Source organism: Myotis myotis, unplaced genomic scaffold, assembly GCF_014108235.1.
Source record: "Myotis myotis isolate mMyoMyo1 unplaced genomic scaffold, mMyoMyo1.p scaffold_m19_p_12, whole genome shotgun sequence".
Classification (NCBI taxonomy): Eukaryota; Metazoa; Chordata; class Mammalia; order Chiroptera; family Vespertilionidae; genus Myotis; species Myotis myotis.
The window spans coordinates 3,965,482-3,986,699 of record NW_023416316.1 but is presented as its reverse complement, the minus strand read 5'-3'; the positions used below and the strand labels follow the sequence as shown (position 1 = coordinate 3,986,699).

The window sequence follows — 21,218 nt, the reverse complement described above, 5'->3', positions numbered from 1 at the left end:
CTGGGAGAACCCGTGTGGGGGTTTCGGGGTCTGGCTGTGACCTCCCGAAGAGTCAGTTCTGGCAAACAGTCGTGGAGGACCTGGCCCCTTTCTTGCCTCTGTGCGCCTGACCCTGGGCAGCCCTTTCCTGCTCTGGGTCCGCCTGAAAATATGAGGCCCGCACAGAGCTTGAGGAAGTAGAAAGAGAAGGCCAGGAGCCCCTCAGAGAGGTAACTCGACAGCCCTTCCTGTAGATTCTCAACCTGAAGCTGTGGGAGGCAGAGCAGCAGCGCCTGAAGCAGGTGGAGCAGGAGCGGCTGCGGAGGGAGGAAGGCCAGGTCCGCCTGCGGAGCCTCTACGCCCTGCAGGAGGAGCTGCTGCACCTCAACCAGCAGCTGGACTCCGTGGGCCAGCACAGAGACCTGAAGGTGGACCTGCTGGCCTTGCGGAGCCGAGGCAACCAGCTGTGCGGCCTCATCTCGGGGATCATTCGGACCACTTCAGAGGTGAGGGGGCTGCAGGGGACTCTGTTCTGTCTGCAGAGTGTGCGTGTGCGTCATCCCTGTCCCACATGGGGCTCATAGAGTCTCTCATCTTAGGTTTAAAAAGTGTGTGTTTTCTGATTGCAAAATACTTTACCTCGTTCATTCAGGAATGTATATTGAATGCCTGCTATGCTTATGATCAATATTAAAAACTTACAGAAATTTTTATTGCTTTTTTCAGTTAATGTATTTTGAACACATAATTACTCTAATTACTAAAATATCCATGTTTTTAAGGCACTATTAAAACATGCCAGTATTGCCTTAACACGTAGTATATAGTTAATAAGTATTGGATGGATAGATGAAATTGGATGTTTCCATCATATAACCAGACCAAAATGTATTGAAAAAAGCATGTCTGTACTTACCTGGCAGGGGAGATACCTGCTCACGAAGGTGGTTTTCCCAGGGCGAGGCTTACCCATTGCATTCCGGATGTGCTGGCCCCTGTGATTCCCTCCCCCCCCCCCCCCCAAAAAAAAAAAAAAAAAAGAATAAAGGCATGTCTATTGGTGGACATTTAAGTTTCTATATTTACACTATTGTGCATAACACTGCAGTGACACCATTTTATTTATATTTAAATATTTGAATATTTTTTTATTGATTTCAGAGAGGAAGGGAGAGGGAGAGAGAGAGAAACATCAGTGATGAGAACCATTGATTGGCTGCCTTCTGCACGCCCCCTACTGGGGATCGAGCCTGCAACATGTGGCCTTTACTGGAATCAAACCTGGGACCCTTCAATCTGCAGGCCAACGCTCTATCCACTGAGCCAAACCAGCAAGGGCCTGAGAATTGTATTGTAATGTAAACACTTGTAAAATTCATTTAAATCTAAATAGCAACACATGGCTACCTTATTGGACAGCACAGATCTAGGAGCTTGCTTGGATCTGTGTTTGATCGTTGTGGGCACACAAGAACTTCATAGGGAGTAGTGTGTATGTACCTGTTTCTGCACCATGCCAAAGGCATGTTCTATCTGATGGCCTTTTCACTTGTGATACTCAGGTCAACCTGTGGCTTCAGATATTGTCAGCCTTATCTCCCACTGTGAAGATCCCTGCATGCCTTTAGCTAGTGGCTCAGTGGCCATTGCTGACCATTTTCATTAGGGGTGGTAGGTTTTACGTTTTTCTAAGTTTATCATTCTTTCTGGAATTCAGCTACAAGAAGAAACGTTCCCCATAAACTATTATCTCGAGGTGCAGCCTATAGAGGAAGGAAAGGGTAAATATTGGAGTCTTTCCCTCATCAGTTTCCAGCATAATGAGCTGCTTTCCTAGTATTCTACAGCGACTTAAGAGAGCTTTTCTTTTTTAAACTATCATTAGGAACTTAGGAATTTAGGGGGAAAAAGATAAATCACTGTACCTCTATCCCACTAATGCAAAGATGAGTAAAGGACAGGACAGTGTATAAAAGCACAAATATAATTGTCTAACAGATTTGAAAATAAATTCAAAATCGCCATTAATACATGGAATGCAAATGAAAACACCATATCATTTTGTGTAGACTCTTGTCACAAATGTTTACAAAGCTTTCCGAGTGTTAGTGAGTTAGTGTTAGTGAGTGGTGTTGCTGGTAAATTGGTGTTACCTTTATGAGAACAGGAAAGCAGTAGGTATCGCCACGTTGATGAATGGTAAGACATTAATACAACAGTTGTAATTCTAGAAATACGTTGGCTTGTGTAAGGTAGGACTCAGCCCCACAGGCTGCCTAGGCCATAACCACAGAGCTCTGCCTCTCACCCTGACAGAACGGCTTTCCCACGGCAGAGGACCAAGCCGTGGCCGAGAGCGCGCTGCAAGAAATGCGGGACCTCCTGACGGACGCCAGGGCGTGTGAAGACAAGAGGAGGCAGGATGAAGAGGAGGCCCAGGCGAAGCGTCAAGAGGCACAGACGCAGCAGAGGCCAGAGGTCAGCAAAGAGTGCCCCGCTCCCAGCCAGGGCCCGGGAGGGACACGGAGTGAAGGTGAGTGTCGTGGGGTACGATCCTTGTAAGTTTCAGAATGTGCGAAGGAGCAAGAAGGTGTTTGAGTATCGGCTGATGTGGAGCCTGACTTCAGACTCCAGCACTCGCCCTGAGGACTTGAAATTCTGTATCATTCTGATAGATACATTATTCCAAGTATTGCTGCTACTGAGTATTTTCAATAAATATGTACAAAATACATGCTTGTTAGAACATAAGAGAATCACTGTAGTGTGATGGTTGAGAATGTGGCTTTGGAGCCAGATCAGTGGGAGTCTAGTTTTACTGCTTCCTAGCAGTGTGACCTGAGCAAACTGGTTAACCTTTCCTCGTCTGTTTCTGTATAAAATGAAGATAATAATAGTATCTGCTTCACGGATTAGACAGTAAAAGCAGTTGTGCATGAGGTCATTAGAACAGTGTCTGGTTCGTATTAAGTGTTCAGTAAATACTACCTATTGTTAAGAGAGCTTGTCTTTTACTCCTCAGACCTCCAGGTGAAGGTACAAGACAGTACAATGCAGTGGTACCAGCAGCTGCAGGAGGCCTCCCGTCAGTGTGTGCTGGCCTTTGAGGGACTGACCAGCAGCAAAGACAGTCAGGTAGGAAGGGGTGGAAGCGGGGATTCTCTGGGCCTCAGAGTTCTCCGATCAGCCTTGTGCCCCAGAGGTACATGACTAGCGTGTGACGTTCCCCAATGCAGCTCTTCAGAAAGCCATCTGTCTCCTCCCGGTTCTCTCCTGGCAGGTCAAAAAGATAAAGATGGACCTCCAGAAGGCAGCCACCATCCCCGTGAGCCAGATCTCCACCATCGCAGGTTGGTCACAGGAGTCGGGAACACGGCCCGTCACTTGGTTTTATTACTTTTTAAGACTCCAAATCCACTTATCTGTAAGGTGCCCACGGGCAGCACGCTGACTGCCTGCTGACAGTCGGATCGGGCGCATGGAAGGTGTGTGCCTCCTGTTTTGCTCTGCTTTGTTTCCTCTTCAGCACATGGAAGGTGATAATGGCTAGGGCAGTGATGGCGAACCTTTTGAGCTCGGCGTGTCAGCCTTTTGAAAAACCCTAACCTAACTCTGGTGCCGTGTCACATATAGAAATTTTTTGATATTTGCAACCACAGTAAAACAAAGACTTATATTTTTGATATTTATTTTATATATTTAAATGCCATTTAACAAAGAAAAGTCAACCAAAAAAATGAGTTTGCGTGTCACCTCTGACACGCGTGTCATAGGTTCGCCATCACTGGGCTAGAGCGATGGGCGATGGGCCAAAGGTCCCGGGTTCGATTCCGATGAACGGTAAATACCTTGATTGCAGGCCCTGGTCGGGGCACGTGCAGGAGGCAACCAATCAATGTGTTTCTCTTACATCGATGTTTCTCTCTCTTCCACTTCCCTAAAAATCAATGGAAGAATATCCTTAAATGAGGATTAACCAAAAATAAATAAATAATAAGCTGCATGTTAATAGTGAATTATTTAGAGTGGCTCTGACCTAAAATTGGACGTTGCTGCAGAAAATATTGCTAAGGGGACCTAGGGCATGACTCAGATTCTTGGCTTTTGTCCTGCACCAGCTTTTCCAGACTCGAAGCCGGTCCTGCTAGCACTTTAGACTCCTTCCTTTTCTCTCTGGAGACTGAGATGAGAGAGTAGGAACCAGACAGAGGAAAGACCGTCTTCCTTTCTCCTTTAGAAACAGGTTTATGTTTTATAGCAAGCGCTCTGGTTGTGCAGCCTCCAAATGACAGACCTGCTGCTGAGTGGCGGGGGCACATGGACAGCTGGGACTCCCGGGTCCCCTGATTGACCGGGTGCCTGCAAAGCGTAGGAAGGTTGCCTTTTCTGCCCTTGAGATGGTACATGATGGGACTTACCTATCACATCGCTGCCTGAAATTCTTTCTGGAACAGGGCAAGGTATAAATAAATAAATACGTATCACTTTCTGGAATTTAAAGTGCCTTGACCTTTGATACAAGCAGCGGGGAGAGGTGGCTCGACAGCCATCCCACACCTCCACCACTCCCCCGCTGGCTTATCCGCAGCCTTACTCCTAAGTTGACCGACCGCCTTGCCTCGTCTTTCATCAGGAAATCGAGACGACAGGTGTGAGAGCCTCCGGTGCCGCCTTCACCTGTGCACAGCTGTACTTACCTCTCGGGCTCCTGTTTCAGAGGCGGCGTCCTGACCCATGCTGCCCCCCGCCTCTGCCTTCATTCCCCTCCCCTCCCATCGCCTCCAAGGCTTGGCAGCATCGTTCATGGCCCCCCTCCTGTTTTATGCGAAATTACTCCCTGTCACAGACTCCTTTTCTTTTAAACGTGCGTGAGTCCCTCACATCCTAACATACGTTTCCTTTGATTCTACACCTTTGGGGATTTTCTGGTCTTCCTCGCGGTTCCGTTTGGCGCCGTTGATTTTCCCTTTGTGAAACGCGACTCCTTTGGCTTCCACGGAGCGTTAGTTTCCAGGCTCTCCTCCTGCCTCTCGCCTTCGGTTCCTTGGTCTCCTGCCCTCACCTCAGTGGTAGGTGTTCCCTAGGGGTCTGCTCTCACCCCTCCCTTCTCCTAATTCCTCCCTGGCTTTCCCCATTACTCCCTGTGCTGACGAATGACTCCCAGTCTGCCTCCGACTCACCCAGTTCCTCTGAGCTTCAGATTCTCTAGGACCAGCTACTGCGGGACGTCTGTGCGTGGCTGGCTCTCAGAGACCTCAGGTGCAATGTGGTGAGGTCTGAGCTTGTCATTTCCTTATGCCTGTTTTTCTCCTCTGTGCTGAGTAATCAATAGCACCATTGTCTATTCAGTCACCTTAGCTGGAACCTGGAAGGCACCCCTCTGACTGTCTTCTCTGTTTCGTTCCCCACATCTAATAAGGGGAACATTCTTAAAGTAATTAGGACCATGGCAGGGTATTTCTAAGCTGGTGATGCCATGCTAATTTAATCCTCACCCGAGGATATTTTTCCATTGATTTTTAGAGAGAGGAAAAGACAGAGAGAAATATCGATGTGAGAGAAAAAAACATCAATTGGTTGCCTCCTGCACGAGCCCCAACCAGGGTTCAGGCCGGGGAGGAGTCTGCAACCGAAGTACATGCCCTTAACTGGAATCGAACCCAGGACCCTTTAGTCCACAGGCCGACCCTTTATCCACTGAGCCAAACCAGCTAGGGCAATGCTGTGCTAATTTAAACTGCTTGCAAATGTTGGAGGACCTCATGGCGGGAATGAAGCTAGGTCTCGGGCTAGAGACTTCAGGACCCTGTTCTCTCTCATCTCGTCTTCCTCTGTGCGTCTATGCGTAGTTTGTAGACGGCTGTTCTTTGGTCCACGTGGCAGTTGCAAGGTCCCACTGCTTAGAGTGTACGTGTTGCTGGGGCACGTCTCGGAATGGACTCTGTCGGTTGGCTGATCGGCTCAGCTGGACAACTCTTCCTGTAGCCCCTGTCGGGGTTGGGGCACTCCGGCTCTGTTATACGAACGCAGCTACTAGGAACCCACTTTGTGTCTGAGGATGGAGGAAAGCGGGTCTCGGAGAAGCGGGGGGATTATTGTGAGCTGGGGAGATGCTCTGGAAGGTTTTCCCTCGAGATGCAGTGGCTCCTGTAGGCACGTCAACCACAGGCGGTGGGATCTGTAACAGCTCAACACTTATCTCCACAATGTTTATCCCTCTGTCTGTTTGATGTGTCAGTTTCAGAATTAGTCCATTCCCAAATGAGGGATTCCTATGAACAGTATGTCCTGTGTCCTTTTTGCATTCCCCCACATGTGTTTTGATTGTCATGCATTTTTCTGCATCAGTATTTTGTCCGTAGGCTCTGAACTTCTGTAGGCTGCACAGATGGGTTTACGTAGATTCCTTCTAAAAAATAGGTTGATTTAAGTCACTTTATCTCTTTCATACCCAGGCTCCAAGCTGAAGGAGATCTTTGACAAGATCCACAACCTGCTCTCTGGAAAACCTGTTCAATCGGGTGGGCGCTCTGTGTCCGTCACACTGAATCCACAGGGCCTGGACTTTGTCCAGTACAAACTGGCAGAGAAATTTGTGGTGAGAAACCTTATTGCCCGAGGTACGGGAAGACGAGGCAGGTGCGCAGCACGTAGCCATTCGCGATATTAACGCCGTCCTCATCTCTGTTGCCAGAAACAAGGAGAGGAGGAGGTGGCCTCTCATCATGAAGCTGCGTTCCCCATTGCCGTCGTGGCGTCCGGAATCTGGGAGCTGCACCCGAGGGTGGGGGACCTCATCCTGGCTCATCTGCACAAGAATTGTCCGTACTCTGTCCCTTTCTACCCAGCTTTCAGGGAGGGAATGGCTTTGGAAGACTATCAAAGGTGAGGCTGGTCTCCTGACTATCCCTGGGGCGATTCGTGAAGTAGAAACATATGTAGAATTTATATTCCTCCTCACAGCTTTTACGTGTCTTGAATGTTATATCAGAAAATACAATGTATTTCATGCAAACTGGACAGTTACTGGAATTTGTGGATTTAGGTGCCAGTAATCAATATAGTTTAGTGAAAAGAATAATGGATCTAGAGTCCAGGAGTTTTGGAATTTTATCCCTGCTTTGTCATTGAATAACTGCAAAATGGGTAAATAATTTTACCTCTTTGGGTGTCATTTTCCTTATTTGTAAACGATATGATGACCTGTGAGTTCACCTCACAGGACTTATATGATGCACAGATTTGATGTGGATGTGAGTGCTTTGTAAACAACGTCTTCTACAGATGCAGTAATGTGCAATAATGCATTAATAATATGTTGTGACTTTTAGCCATGAAACGCAATCTCTGCTCTGTCACTCTCGTTTTGACCTTGTCACACTGAATTTTTCCTCCCACTTAGAATGCTTGGCTACCAAGTGAAGGATTCCAAGGTGGAGCAGCAGGACAACTTTCTGAAACGCATGTCCGGGATGATGCGTCTCTATGCTGCCATCATCCAGCTCCGGTGGCCGTATGGAACTCGACAAGAGGTAGGAGGAAAGGCTTACTGCCGAGAATGCGAGGCCGGCCCTTAGTCGGGGTTCTGTCTGCAGGAAATACTGGCTTTCAGAGAGGGCCTCCGGTCACGTGCTGAGTTCAGGTGTACCGCCGCTTCATGTGTCTTCTTTAGAGAAGTTGGTGTTGATTATTAGGTAACAGTTCATAAAAGAGTCAACCAGCCCTGGCTGGTTGTGGCTCAGTTGGTTGGTGTCATTATTGAGCATTGTCCCATGCACTGGAAAGTCACTGATTTGATTACCGGTCAGGGCACATACCCAGGTTGCAGGTTTAATCTCTGGTTGGGGTGTGTATTGGAGGCAACCAATCAATGTGTCTGTCTCTCCGTCCCCCCCCCCCCCCCCTCTTTCTCTCTCTCTCTCTCCCTCTCCCTCTCTACTCCTCCCCCTTTCCTTTCCTCTCTGTCTGAAATCAATAAAAACATATTTTTAAAAAAGAGTCGACCAGGCAGTAGTCGGTTGTAAATTAAGCTTTATGGTTAGATTTAAATGGATAGATGGAGGCTTAGCAAGCCATGATGATACACACTTGACAACAGCAGAGCCACAGCTGGGGTCCAAGGTTTGACCTGCCAGCTCAGTCTTTTTTGTGTGTGTTTTAATTTTAGAGAGAGAGGAAGGGAGAAAGAGAAAGGAACATCAGTTTGTTGCTCCATGCATTTATACAGTCGTTGGTTGCTGCTTGCATGTGCCCTGACCAGGGATTAAACCTGCAGTCTTGATGTATTGGGACGACACTCAAGCCAGTTGAGCTGCCCAGCCAGTACCAGAGGCACGGATTGGCAACATGGAGAAGCCAATGGACTTGGGAACCTAAAGAGAAAAGGGTCTGAGTTAATTGAACCCAAGAATTTTTTTGTTTTTTTTAATATATTTTATTGATTTTTTTACAGAGAGGAAGGGAGAGGGATAGAGAGTTAGAGACATCGATGAGAGAGAAACATCGATAAGCTGCCTCCTGCACACCCCCTACTGGGGATATGCCTGCAACCAAGGTATATGCCCCTCACCGGAATCGAACCTGGGACCCTTCAGTCCACAGGCCGACTCCATCCACTGAGCCAAACCGGTTAGGGCAGTGATGGGTAGCTTCATGATGAGAGGCCACCTCCTCCTCTCCTTGTTTCTGGCAACAGAGATGAGGACGGCGTTAATATCGCGAATGGCTACGCGCTGCGCACCTGCCTCGTCTTCCCGTACCTCGGGCAATAAGGTTTCTCACCACAAATTTCTCTGCCATTTGGCTCCATCCATTGAGCCAAACCGGTTAGGGCAGTGATGGCGAACCTATGACATGCGTGTCAGAGGTGACACATGAACTCATTTTTTTTTGGTTGATTTTTCTTTGTTAAATGGCATTTAAATATATAAAATAAATATCAAAAATATAAGTCTTTGTTTTACTATGGTTGCAAATATCAAAAAATTTCTATATGTGACACGGCACCAGAGTTAAGTTAGGGTTTTTCAAAATGCTGACATGCCGAGCTCAAAAGGTTCGCCATCACTGAGCTAAGGCAACCCAAGAAGTTTTTATTGTGCACCTGCTCTGTCCCAGGTTCTTCGCTAAGGTAGTAAAATAATAAGTGTCGATTAGGGTAACTGTTGGTCTATGGAATTCTTGAAATTGAAGCTGACAGATGTGTATTAAAGGGATCCTGTAAAGAATGTGTGGGCTTCAGAGTGTTGGAACATTTGAAAACAGTTCAGCCCTCGCCGGCTTGGCTCAGTGGATAGAGCGTCGGCCTGCGGACTGAAGGGTCGCGGGTTTGATTCCGGTCAAGGGCATATGCCTGGATTTCCTGCTCAATCTTCAGTAGGGGGCATGCAGGATGCAGCTGATCAATGATTCTGTCTCATCATTGATGTTTCTCTCTCTCTCCCTCTCCCTTCCTCTCTGAAATCAATATTAAAAAAAACATATTAAAACAAAACAGAGTTCATTTGGCTTTGGTTGTTTCTGTTCTGCTGCATGTGCTTGGGTTAGAGATGTGGGGCTCATGTCCACTAGGTAATGGCTGGATGATAGCATTGGGAATGTAGCTCTGAATAAATGGAGAAAGTTGTATTTCTCCATTTATTCCCTTGGTTGCTAGCCCAGTGCCATTCTGTGGCTGAAGTTCTGGACAGGAGAGAAAGGCCAAGTGAGATCAAATCATGACCAAGCTTCTCTCCTCCCAGGTTCACCCTCATGGCTTAAACCATGGCTGGCGCTGGTTGGCACAGATACTAAACATGGAGCCCCTGTCGGACGTGACAGCCACCCTCCTCTTTGACTTCTTGGAGGTACACAGTGCAGTTATCAGTGGTTGCAGCAGCCGTGGGCCTCTGCGTGACCCGAGTGGGGAAGCAGTACAGACATGGGGGTGATGGTGAACAGCATGGGGTCTAGTGTCAGGTTTTCCTGGAGGCCTACGACAAGCCTAGCTTTTGCTTTTTCTTCCCACTGTACTTGGCTTCTCATTGTAGGGAATGGAAACTACATCCCAGCATAAGTGAAAGGGGAATCTGTTTTAGGGGTAGAAAAGTGACTCCCAGGACCAAGGGCAGGATACCAGTGGTCGGCAAACTGCGGCTGGCAAGCCACATGCAGCTCTTTGGCCCCTTGAGTGTGGCTCTTCCACAAAATACCACGTGCGGGCGCGCACGTACAGTGCGATTGAAACTTCGTGGCCCATGCGCAGAAGTCGGTATTTTGTGGAAGAGCCACACTCAAGAAGCCAAAGAGCCGCGTGTGGCTCATGAGCCTCAGTTTGCCGACCACTGGGGTAGACAGTTGGAGCTCATGAGGGCCTTGAACCAGGAAATGGGATGTCACCAGGTACCGAGTTTCCCTCTGTGTCTTTCATATGAGCTCTTCCTGCCAGTTGCCTCGTTCTTGCTCTCCAGACCGACCTTCCCTAGTTCTCCATACACAGTGGAGGGCTATATCCCTCAGTTTTGGTGTGGCCACCCGGTCTGGGGGGACTGGTGTCCCACCATTGCGATTCATAATTCTCAGCACAGAGAATGTAACTAAACAGCCTGAGTCAGGTGTCTCCCTCATCCAGAAGGCGAAAGGGTAAGGGTTTCTGTTGAAAGGAGACACTGCTTAAAGAAAGAAGGCACGTGCCATAAACCTGGGGCCATTTGGCCTTCAAATGCCAATAGTTTCTAATCACCTTAAAGCTCCTGAAGTCACAGTACGTGAACAGTGACCCTGAATCATTGAGAACACGGTGGGATTCTGTATTCTCTGCTTACTACGGTTGGGGGTATGCCAGCCCTTTAGAAAGGCTTATTTTCACTACAGTAAATCAAAGAAGACTAGTTAATTGAGTTTGGTTCATATTAATACCTCCAGGCTGGTTAAATGTAGGTGTTGCCATATAGAGAGAAATGCTTCAGGAGAAAGTTGTATTTCTCCATTTATTCCCTTGGTTGCTAGCCCAGTGCCATTCTGTGGCTGAAGTTCTGGACAGGAGAGAAAGGCCAGGGCTGATGGTGGTTCCCGATCTCTTGGGTGAGTGTGAGCTTTCATTCTCTGCCTGTCTTTCCCCCTAGGTGTGTGGGAATGCCCTCATGAAGCAGTATCAGGCCCAGTTCTGGAAGATGATGCTTCTCATCAAAGAGGACTACTTCCCCAGGTATTAGCCTTGTTGAGCAGACCCCAGGGATTCGGAAGGTAGAACTGAGGACATCAGATACCCTTGGGCGCTGTTACATGCTGGTTTGACTTGGTTAAAAACACCTGCATTAAGTGTGACATCCCTACTCCAATCCTCTTTGATATCTGAATAAACATTTTTTTTTAAAAAGTATCTTTTTATTGATTTCAGAGAGGAAGGGAGAGGGAGGGAGAGATAGAAACATCAGTGATGAGAGCGAATCATTGATTGGCTGCCTCCTGCACGCCCCCCACCCCCCCAATGGGGATCAAACCTGCAACCCTGGCATGTGTCCTGACTGGGAATCGAACCGTGACCTCCTGGTTCATAGGTCGATGCTCAACCACTGAGCCACACCAGCCGGGCTCAACTATTAATAAGAGTCTCTCTCGTTGCTAAATGAAAAAACGAATAGGAAGATCTTGGATTCAGATACCTGACATTGTTTTAAACTCTATTCTTTTCCACCATTTCCCACCCCCCCCCACCCCCTCCAGGTAATCTAGGATGGTGATTACGTGCAGTTTTTAATTAAACCAAGGAGTCAAACCCTCTCAATAAGTCAGTTGTCAGTTTGCTTGACTCTGGTGTGGAGATCTACTTTAGGTTCCCTTCTCATTCCTCTCACCTCATTGGCATTTCAGATGGGGGAAGGGCCCTGACAGCCCCATCCCACCCAATCACAATGGCCTTGGGAAGGAGGGGTGCTTTCTCTCCTTTACCCCCTTGTTTGAAAAGAAGGTTGAGACCATTTGGAAGAGCGACAGCATCCTTAGTCTAGAACAGTGGTCGCCAACCGGTGGTCTGCGAGGTCTGAAAGGTTGGCGACCACTGGTCTAGAAGACATCTTCGTGAGTCATTTGATCGCGCCCTTCCCCTGGCTCCTTTCCAAGAAATGGGTGTCACTCACCACGTGTCTTCTTTCTGTTCCTGCAGGATTGAAGCCATTACAAGCTCGGGACAGATGGGTTCCTTCATACGCCTCAAGCAGTTCTTGGAGGTGAGATGCCCTGAACCCACACATCCCAAACCATTGTTGGCCTTGAATGAGCCTATGCCTGACCGGTCTTGGGCCTCCAGGCTCTCTGATTGCAGTCTCTTCCTCTTGGTTTTTCCAGACTCTACTTGTTTGTCCATAATTTCCCCAGAGCTTTAAAGACTGCCATTTCTCCTTCCTACATGTCATTGTCCATGCTGCCCATGGGGAAGCTACCCTAAGAGATGAATAAAACCTGTCTAACGAGTCTTGTCTCACCAGTACATTTTGGCATGTTGGCCAAGGTTCTTTTCTTTAAAAATTTTTTATTTTATTTCAGAGAGGAAGGGAGAGGAAGAGAGAGAGAGAGAGAGAGAGAAACATCAATGATGAGAGAGAATCTTTGATTGGCTGCCTCCTGCACACCCCTGACTCCAGCCGAAACCTGGGCCTGTGCCCTGACCAGGAATTGAACTGTAACCTCCTGGTTCATAGGCCGATGCTCAACCACTGAGCCACACCAGTCGGGCCCAGATTCAGGTCGGGGGAGGTGGTGAGTGTGCTGCTCACTTTTCTCCACAAGAACAGACTGAACTTTCAGCCAGACTCCTCATGTTTCTAAGTGCCAACATTTCTAAGCAGATCATGTTGACAGATAACTTAGAACTCTGGTAGGTCTGCCAACACGGCCTGCTACCTTCCAGTTTCCAGGAGCCCCATTGGGAAACCAGCGATATCGAAAGATGGGCTCGGCCATGGGAGACGTGAGGGACAGGCAGAATAATCGCATAGCGTTTGTCCTGGGCGGCACTTCATTCGGAAGCGGAAGTCTACACAACCGCAGTCCTGTGCCTTCTCCTTCTTTGAGCTCCATCCTGTGGGACTTGAGCTTCCTGTCCCTCAGATTCCTTCTAGTTACGTGTTGGAAGCAGTGTTATCAGAAAGTCATTCTGTTCTCTTCATCTTTCCCTGACCAGAAATGTTTGCAGCGCAAGGAGATTCCTGTCCCCAAGGGCTTTCTGACTTCCTCCTTCTGGCGTTCCTGATGTCACTCGTCACCCACCGTCACCGTTTTGGTGCGGAGGCGCAATAATAAAGCAACTGAACACAGCTGTGTTTGAGAGAGCACTGTCAGATTTAGAAACCTACCAATATGTATTTTTATGTATTTATGCCTTGTGACTAGGAAAGGTTTTCATGGGCCACTGATGACTCCTCAAGGGATCCACATGACAGAAGAAGTGGATTTGGCCTTCTCACTTTTGCAAACATTTTGAGGTGTTTAGCACTTGATGCGACTGTTTTATTACCTTTCTGTCTCGAATCTTTTCAGAAAGTAGGTAATAATACCTAAGCATTTCGCTCTGAGCTCAAGTGAGCCCACCACTTCCAAGAGTCCTGTAGTAGTTGAGGCCCGAATCCTTACATATGAGTCTGAGTTGTGGTTGCTTTGCCTTTCTCGGCTTGTGAAGTAATTAGAAATTCAGAGGAAATGCCTGATGTAGGGACGGACTTTGTCCTAAATGGCATCTCGGACAGCCTAGTGTCTAGGATTAGGCCCTGCCATGTGTTGTATTGAACCAAGAAGCACTGTTTGCCCTCTCGATTGGAATCCAGTGCCTGGGTGACAAGGGATGCATGAGCCAGGGCAGGTGCCTTTGTGTGTCTGGTTTTCAGTTTGAATGAAGATGGACCGAGATGGAGCTGGCCACAGTATGCATGAGCTGAGCATCCCCAAGCAATGACGGGAATTAAACAGAGATGTTAGGAATTGAGAACTGCTTTATTATTATTATTTTTCCTTGTTCTGACTAATGAATGATGATAAATTTGCCTGGCTAAACCCACTACAAAAATCCAAAGCCTGGCTTTTCAGATAAGAGTCGAGATTTGAAAGATTTACTGCCTTTCGTACTGAGAGGCGCAGCGGCCATGGTCTCTTCCTCCTTAAATGTCATGTGTGGGGGATGGGGTGTTTTGAGGAGGTGCCCTGGTACTGTTGAAGTGACCCGCGCTGAATTATTTACTATGGTGCCAAAAAATAATAAAACTTGAATTTTAAAAATCTGTTGCTGGTATCTGGTTGGTTCAATATGATCACCTTCCTGTGCCTTGAGCTGTTCGGTCACTGGGACGTGGAAGTGCCAAGTCTGGGTACAGAGAAGCAGACATTTTTCCCTTCTTTGCCTTCTTGACCTTTACCTTGGGAAAATGCCCTTTTTAAAAAATTATATAGCAGTACCTGATCCTGTTTTATCCAGCAGAAATGGGAAAATTATTAAAGATTTGCAACGTGGACACAGTGGAATAAACAGTGGGAGACTGGGGCTCCATTCACTTTTACGTTTTGTGGCCTTGGGTAGGTCCCTCACCCTCTCTGAACCTCACGTCCCCCACCTGCAAAACACAAGTGGACTCGTCAGTAGGTTTCAAATTGTGTTCCACAGCAGCATCTCAGCAGTGCTTCCCAGCCTGTGTGTCAGGGCCACTGACCTCAGCTCGCCTGCAGCCCCAGGGCCAGGTGCCGTTTGCACTTCCTCTCTGTACCTGAACGTTACAATAAGCAGCATCTTCTAAACATCAGGGCAGGGAACAGGTTGGGAAGCACGGACTTCAGGGTGTTGGGTGGATGGAGCTCGGCCCTGTAGTCAGTCAGCACATGGAGGCTTTTATGCAAAGTTTCAAAGGGCATCCCTTTCTTTAAGATACCACTGCCGTCTGCTGGAAAATTGTCCTGTTCATAACTGAAAATCTGTGACACTGGCCGGCGAACGTGCCAGCTGGAGTTCTTCATGCAGCTCACAGTTTGCACCTCTTAGTGGGGCCCTAATGGAGCTCCGGGTTCCTCTCTGCCACAGCCTTTTTGCTTTCTGTGCTAGATGTGTTGGGGTTCTCTGCAAGGCTGTGTGTGAAAAAGTCCCTCTACCAAACATGAAATGTGAAAAAGCAGTGGACAACCTGATTCCCAAGGTCTCTGCTACTTAGAATTTGCACCACTCCAGAGAGAACACTTCTGGTATTTGAGTGTTCTGCCTCTAGACGTGTCTAACATGTTGCACATGTCATTCAGTGCGTGGTATTCCTAATGGGTTCTTGATGGAAAACCAAGAAGAGGGCATTTGGGAGGACAGGTTTTTGATCCTCCCTGATGGTGTCACCTTCAGAGATAGTGACTGCCCATAGATGCAACTCCTGATGGGTAGTAGCATCAGATTCCTTAGAGTAGAATACCGAGGGCTGCATTCTGTTGTTAAATTCAAGTACTCACTTGCCTGCTAGCTTCCTTGCAGGCTTGACCTCATTTCTCAGGCAGAGTGCCCATGTTGTTGGCATATCCTTGTCCTACATCATTTTAAAGCAAATGTGATGATGAACTGAAAATTCAAAACCCTACACATCCCTGAAATAGAGGAATGGAATTCTGGGGATTCTCACCCAGGCACTGAGAGCTTCCCCCCACTTCTCAAGCTTCCTCTGAAGATAGCGGTGACATAATGAAGTTTGGGTGTCTTCTATCTCAGTGCTGGGACACCCCCAAAAGCCCCAGAGCTTCACACGGATGCCTTATCGGGCCTGCAAATGCATGCCCTTTTGTCTGTTCCACCTAATGAACTTCTGATACTGATTTCCTGTAGTCTTCAGGCCGTTGCTGAATTGACAAAAACACCAATTTTAAAGGAATTTCTCCTCTAGGTTACAGCCAGGCTTCCTTTCTAAAAACAATTACTTTATACAGATGGCATATTCAAGAAGCATTTTTTTCTTAGCTCCTTCAGGACAATTACACTAAATGTACTATGCGATTCTGGACCAGAAAAAGTATCTTCTTGTGTGTTTGTCCTATAAAGGACATTAGGACAATGGCAAAACTTGAATAAGGTCTATATATGTTAGGTAATAATATTGTGTCAACATGAACTTCCTGACTTCTATTATCATTCTCTGCTTATAAAAATGAATGTTTTCTTCAGAAATAAACATGAAGTACTTGAGGTAAGTGGGCATGATATCTGCAACTTATTCTCAAATCATTTGGGGCAGGAGTTGAATAAATGCCTAGGCACGTGTGTGTGTGCGCGCGCGCGTGTGTACACGTAAGTATGTAATGCATAGAATAATAAAGTACGTGTGGTCAAATGTTAACAAATTGGGGAATCTGGGTGTAGGGTATGAGATTTCATGTTGTTATTTCTGTAACTTTTCTGTAAATGTGAAATTACTTCAAAGTTTAAAGAGAATCTTCCCCCACCCCGCCAAACGAACGCCAAAACAAAGGAAAACCAGGCTGACAGTCTAATGAGGGGAGGGAGTCCAGCGCTGGGATCCACAGTGAAGGTTACCTTGAAGCTATCATCACCCCGGGGAGCGGAGCGTTGACTGCAAACAGGTTTTACAAGGTGCTTCCTATGTAAAGTGAAATAGGTGACTTGGAGAATGGAATGTTAATTCCATGGAGACTGATTTCTGGACTTTCAGGGCCTGATGGTCTGCTGGGAGCTAAAAGTGATGGGAGCTCAGAAGACAGATCCGTTTCACTAAGGGCAGCTTTTCCCAGAGAATTTTTCTGCAGGATCCTAAAAAAGAGTTCAGTGGTCAAAGAAGTTTGGGAATTATGTACTGTGTACAAGGTCAACGAGGTGAAGTAATAGATGAAATAAGAAGGGCAGAGTTGATAATTGTTGAAGGTGGTGATGGGCATATGGAGGTTCATTGTACTGTTGTTATAAATCTTCCACAATAAAATGTTTTCATTCTAAATAAAAGGAAAAAGTACTTTTTTCTTGTTGACCCAGTTCCCATGTTGTTCTATCACCTGCTATCTTTCAGTGGTATGTATCTCAAATAGTTTTCAAGTCAATCAATATGAACCGTATCACCAATATAGTCTTGAACTTAAGAATCAGAATGAACCATTTTTTCAGTTGGTGACCAGTTGCTAAATTTTTTAATAAAAATTAAAAAAAAATTTATAAATAAAAATTATATATCTATAAATTCTCACCCAAAGATATTTTTCCATTGATTTAAAAAAATTTTTTCAGAGTGTAAGGGAGGGAGGGAAGGGAGGAGAGAGAGAAAAACACTGATGTGAGAGAGACACATTGATTGGTTGCCTCCCACCCAGGTAACATGCCCTTGACATGCCTTTGGTCCACAGGCTGATGCTCTAACCACTTAGAAACACTGGCCAGGGATATATATATCTTGTCCTACTTCCTTAGGGTAAATTCCTAGATATAACATTGTTTGGTGTCAAATAACATGCAAATTTATATTGTTTCATACTGCCAAATTGCTCTTCCAGAAAGTTTCTTCTTAACATGGGTAAGATCTGTCAGGCAGAAATGAGGTGTGGGTGTGGGGAAAAAGGACATTCTAATTGGAAGCAAAAGCATGTAGCCCTGGTTGGCCTGGCTCAGTGGATGGAGCATTGGCCTGTGGAGTGAGGGGTCCCGAGTTCGATTCCGCTCAGGGGCGCATTCCTGAGTTGCAGACTTGGTTCCTGGTGGTGGGTGGTGAGTGTGCGGGATCGATGAATCTCTCATCATTGATGTTTCTATCTCCCTCTCCTTTCCTTTCTGAATTCAATAAAAAAATATATATATTTTTAAAAAGCATGTAGTTGGAAAATTTTAAAAACCTGTTTAGGAAGTGGTTAAGCTCAGGTCTGGAGAAAAGCATTAAGAAATGGCTCTGGAAAGTAAGTTGGAAGGAGTTTGTGGGTGCTCCACAATCTCTGTTTAGTTAGTTCAGGCGACGCTACTGAAACTACTAAATGAAAACTACTGAAGTTTTTTGAGAAGGTCTGACATGGTTTGAAGGCCAGAACATGTGAGAAAAAAAAAAAATCATTACATTTAGCGCATTTCCCAATGGTTGACCTCTTGAACAACTTGAAAAGGTATTGGGACTACGGAGATGCCTAAGCTTAGGGCTCATATCAACTCTTCAGGGAACAGCTGAAATAGAAAAAGGAGCTTAAAATTCAGCCCTACTCCCTGCTTTTCAGGAGGCCAGGAACTATGTGACTAAGGACATGGAGTTGATTGATTACGCTCCTACTGTCCTATGGTGGTGTTTTTTGGTGTGTTTTTTTTCTGAATGAGTGTCTCTCAGACAACAAAGACTCCATTATCTGTTTTGTCATCTCCCTCTTCCCACACCTAGCAGGGTTAGGCATATGGTGAAATTGGTGGGAGGTGGGGTAGGCAGACAATAGAACAGTGAAGAAAGGTTTCTTTAAAATGGCTTATGTCAGTGCCAAATGCTGACTGGGGTGGGTGGGTGGGTGGGAGGTGGAGAGGGCTGGAGATAATGTTTTTGGCCAGGTCTCAGATCAAAGGATCGATTAATCAGATCTTAATTTCTGTTTCAATTCAGTAGCTCTCTCTAAGGCCTCCAGTCTGTCTTGCAGCTGGCAAAACCAGCAAATCCTCCATTTCACTATGAGGCCAGAATGGTTTAAAAGAAAAACCCTCCAGCCCTGGCCCATGTGCTAAGTGGTTAGAGCGTCAGCTCCAGCACCAAAGGGTCTCGGGTCTGATTCCTGATCAAGGGCACGTACCTGGGTTTTGGGTTCTGGGGCTCATGCAGGAGGCAACCAATCGATGTGTCTCTTACATAGTTGTTTCTCTCTCCTTCCCTCCCTCCCTTCCACTCTCTCTGAAAAAGCAATGGAAAAAATATCCTCGGGTGAGGATTAACAAAAAGAAAAAGAAAAAAAAGAAAAACCCTCCCTTTCATAGCTTCTGCCCGTGGCCTTGAGACCTGTTCTTTTGCTGGAGCAGGTCTTGGAAGTTTTGGAGAGCTAAGATTGTGTTAGCCATTTTGCACCCAGAGCTGAATATTTTTGTGCAGCTACCCGCTGAAGGAGAGGCTGTGAACGCCATCAGCTGCCCAGGGAGGCCTTACTTGGTCTGTTTTCTCCATAGAGAAGATTGCAGGAAATGCCTCCGAGTGCCTACGTTTTTCCTCCAGATTCGGTGAAGCGGCTCCCTGGGTGTGGTCCCTCCTTTTCTTTCCTCTCCGCTCCGATGGAGTATGGGAATAGGATTTTTCTTCGCCATCATGGCTACAGCCAGGGCTACTCAGAAACCAGATTGCAGATCCCAGGCACAGGGGAAGAAGCCAGACTGCAGAGGACCAGGAAGCTCGGGGCCGGGCCTGAGCCCAAGGTCTGGTGCTGTGCCCAGTGCCTTTATATTTATTTAAAGAGGAGGGCTGCTTGGTAACTGGGAGGCTTCGGTCTTACTGAGCTGCAGAGCTCCGGGTCTGCTTGACTGCACAGGAATGAGACGCTACTCCCAAGGGCTGCGGCCCCGCTGTCACGCAGTGGGGGTGGGGAAAGGGCGTCCTAAGCCAGGGCTCTGGCTAGTTAGTCTGGCCCTCAAACTGCCAAGACTGTAAAGAACAGAAATTCCAGAAATCCTCTGATTTTTCTTGTCTCCACACCCCAGCATCCACCATCACAATGCCCGCCTTTCCTGTGGAAAGGCAGTACTGAACGCAGACTGTGTAAGAGAGGTTCTGCCTCTTGATTCAAATCAGCTTTTCCTCTTGCTAGCTGCCTGACCCACCTGCCTGGCCGAGGGTGAGACACCTGCGTGCTCATTTGTAAAACGGTGGAAATAATACCGACCTCATAAAATTACTGCAAAGATTTAAAGAAAGTAAGGGGACACATGCAACGCTTAGCATAGCGTCGGTACATGAGGAAAGTTCAATTAATTGTGGCAGGAAGAACCTTAATGCCTTGTTTAGAAAATACGACTAAATGCATCCTGTTCTACTGGTGACCTGCGAGAAAGCTTTTTATGTGAGAATATAATAAATGGTTAACTCTCCAAATCCTGGAATGACAGACTTTAATTCCAAATTAGTCAACTTTATGTTTTAGTGTCGGATTTGGCCTTTTCTTACCACCTCCTCAAGCCTGGAGCCCCTAAAATCATCCTCCGTCTCTGACCCCAGGCCCCAGCAGCATAGGTTTGACTTGAGTCCGGGGCCCCAGACGTGGCCTGGGACCACGGGCAGGAGGAGGAGGAGCACAGGGTGATCTCACCCTCCGGGGCTGGGCGTCTTTCCGGCCGGGGCGCGCAGCATCCCCAGCCAGACTGCGGCGATGGCCCCGCCCCGCCCTCCGCTGCAGTCCTGGCAGGGCTCCCAGGGGCGGAGGGTGGAGGGGTGGGGCGCAGAGAATCTCTGCAGGGCGGGGAGGGGCAGGACTGCAGGATCCGAGCTGCGGGGACCGGGCGGTTGGAGGCTCTCGGGCCGCCGGGGTGGAGGCAGAGGCTCTATTGCACCACCGACCCCCACCCCTGGCGCGCGTCCTCCTCCTCCATATTCCGTTGCGCTCCCGCAATCGACTTTCCCCTGCACCGCCGCTTCGGCTCCTTCCGGGAGCGCTCGGCCCTTTCCGTCGAGCGCTCGGCAGGCGAGCCGGCGGGAGCCCCGCCCCCTCTGCTCCGCGGCGCTCGCCCCCGCCCCCGCGCCGCGCCCGCCCGCAGCCGGAACGCGCGTGGCCGCCTATAAAAGAGGCGGGGCGCGCGCGTCGCCGCCACTACCCGCTGCGGAGCGAACGGCGAGGAGCGGAGGCCACGGAGGCGCGTCGGTCTCTCAGCAACCCCCACAGCCCCACGCACTCGCCGCCCTCACCCGCAGGAGCCGGTGAGAAGGGGGGCGGGGGAGCGCGGGCGGCGGCGGGGCCGAGGGCAGCCGACCCCAGGCCGGGAGCCGGTCGCCCCCGGGGAGGGGCGGGGCGGGGCCAGCGCGCGGACAGGTGAGCCGGCCTCGCTGCTCCCTCCGCCGGGCGGGGAGCCGGACGAGCCGGTCGCGACCGGCTTGTGGCGCGTGGGCTGCGGGGGAGCCGCCGGGCCGAGTCGGGGCGCCGGCGGTTGGAATGTCATTGACTGGGCGGAGGGGGTGGCGAGGCCGCGGGCCCCACCCGCCCCCCGCCCCCCGCCCCCCGCCCGGCCGCCGCCCCGCCCTGCCCCATCCGGTTGCGGCAGGTGGGGCGGGGGCTCCCCGTTCCGGAGGGTCGCCGTTCCCTTCCTGCCG

The 21,218-nt window shown here is 48.4% G+C and overlaps 2 protein-coding genes and 1 pseudogene across 4 annotated transcripts in view; all 3 read left to right on the top strand.

The window, feature by feature from the left end:
- Nucleotides 1–14,228, top strand: part of GLE1 (GLE1 RNA export mediator) — a 20,746-nt gene extending 6,518 nt beyond the window's left edge. For 2 of the 3 annotated variants that reach the window (XM_036329469.1, XM_036329472.1), the window contains exons 6-16: nt 234–485; nt 2,296–2,512; nt 3,002–3,114; nt 3,260–3,329; nt 6,435–6,577; nt 6,674–6,864; nt 7,382–7,511; nt 9,720–9,824; nt 11,082–11,164; nt 12,122–12,185; nt 13,139–14,228. In XM_036329469.1, the coding sequence (XP_036185362.1) occupies nt 234–485; nt 2,296–2,512; nt 3,002–3,114; nt 3,260–3,329; nt 6,435–6,577; nt 6,674–6,864; nt 7,382–7,511; nt 9,720–9,824; nt 11,082–11,164; nt 12,122–12,185; nt 13,139–13,207 (1,437 nt within the window). In that variant the 3' untranslated portion in view covers nt 13,208–14,228. The remainder of the gene's footprint in view (nt 1–233; nt 486–2,295; nt 2,513–3,001; nt 3,115–3,259; nt 3,330–6,434; nt 6,578–6,673; nt 6,865–7,381; nt 7,512–9,719; nt 9,825–11,081; nt 11,165–12,121; nt 12,186–13,138) is intronic. The other variant, XM_036329471.1, reaches the window with a different exon arrangement.
- On the top strand, nt 888–1,065 carry LOC118667815 (annotated as a pseudogene).
- Nucleotides 14,229–20,688: 6,460 nt separating the features above from the next.
- SPTAN1 (spectrin alpha, non-erythrocytic 1) overlaps nt 20,689–21,218 on the top strand; it is a 61,787-nt gene continuing 61,257 nt past the window's right edge. Inside the window, exon 1 of the mRNA XM_036329459.1 lies at nt 20,689–20,828. The gene's annotated coding sequence lies outside the window, so the exon portion shown is untranslated. The remainder of the gene's footprint in view (nt 20,829–21,218) is intronic.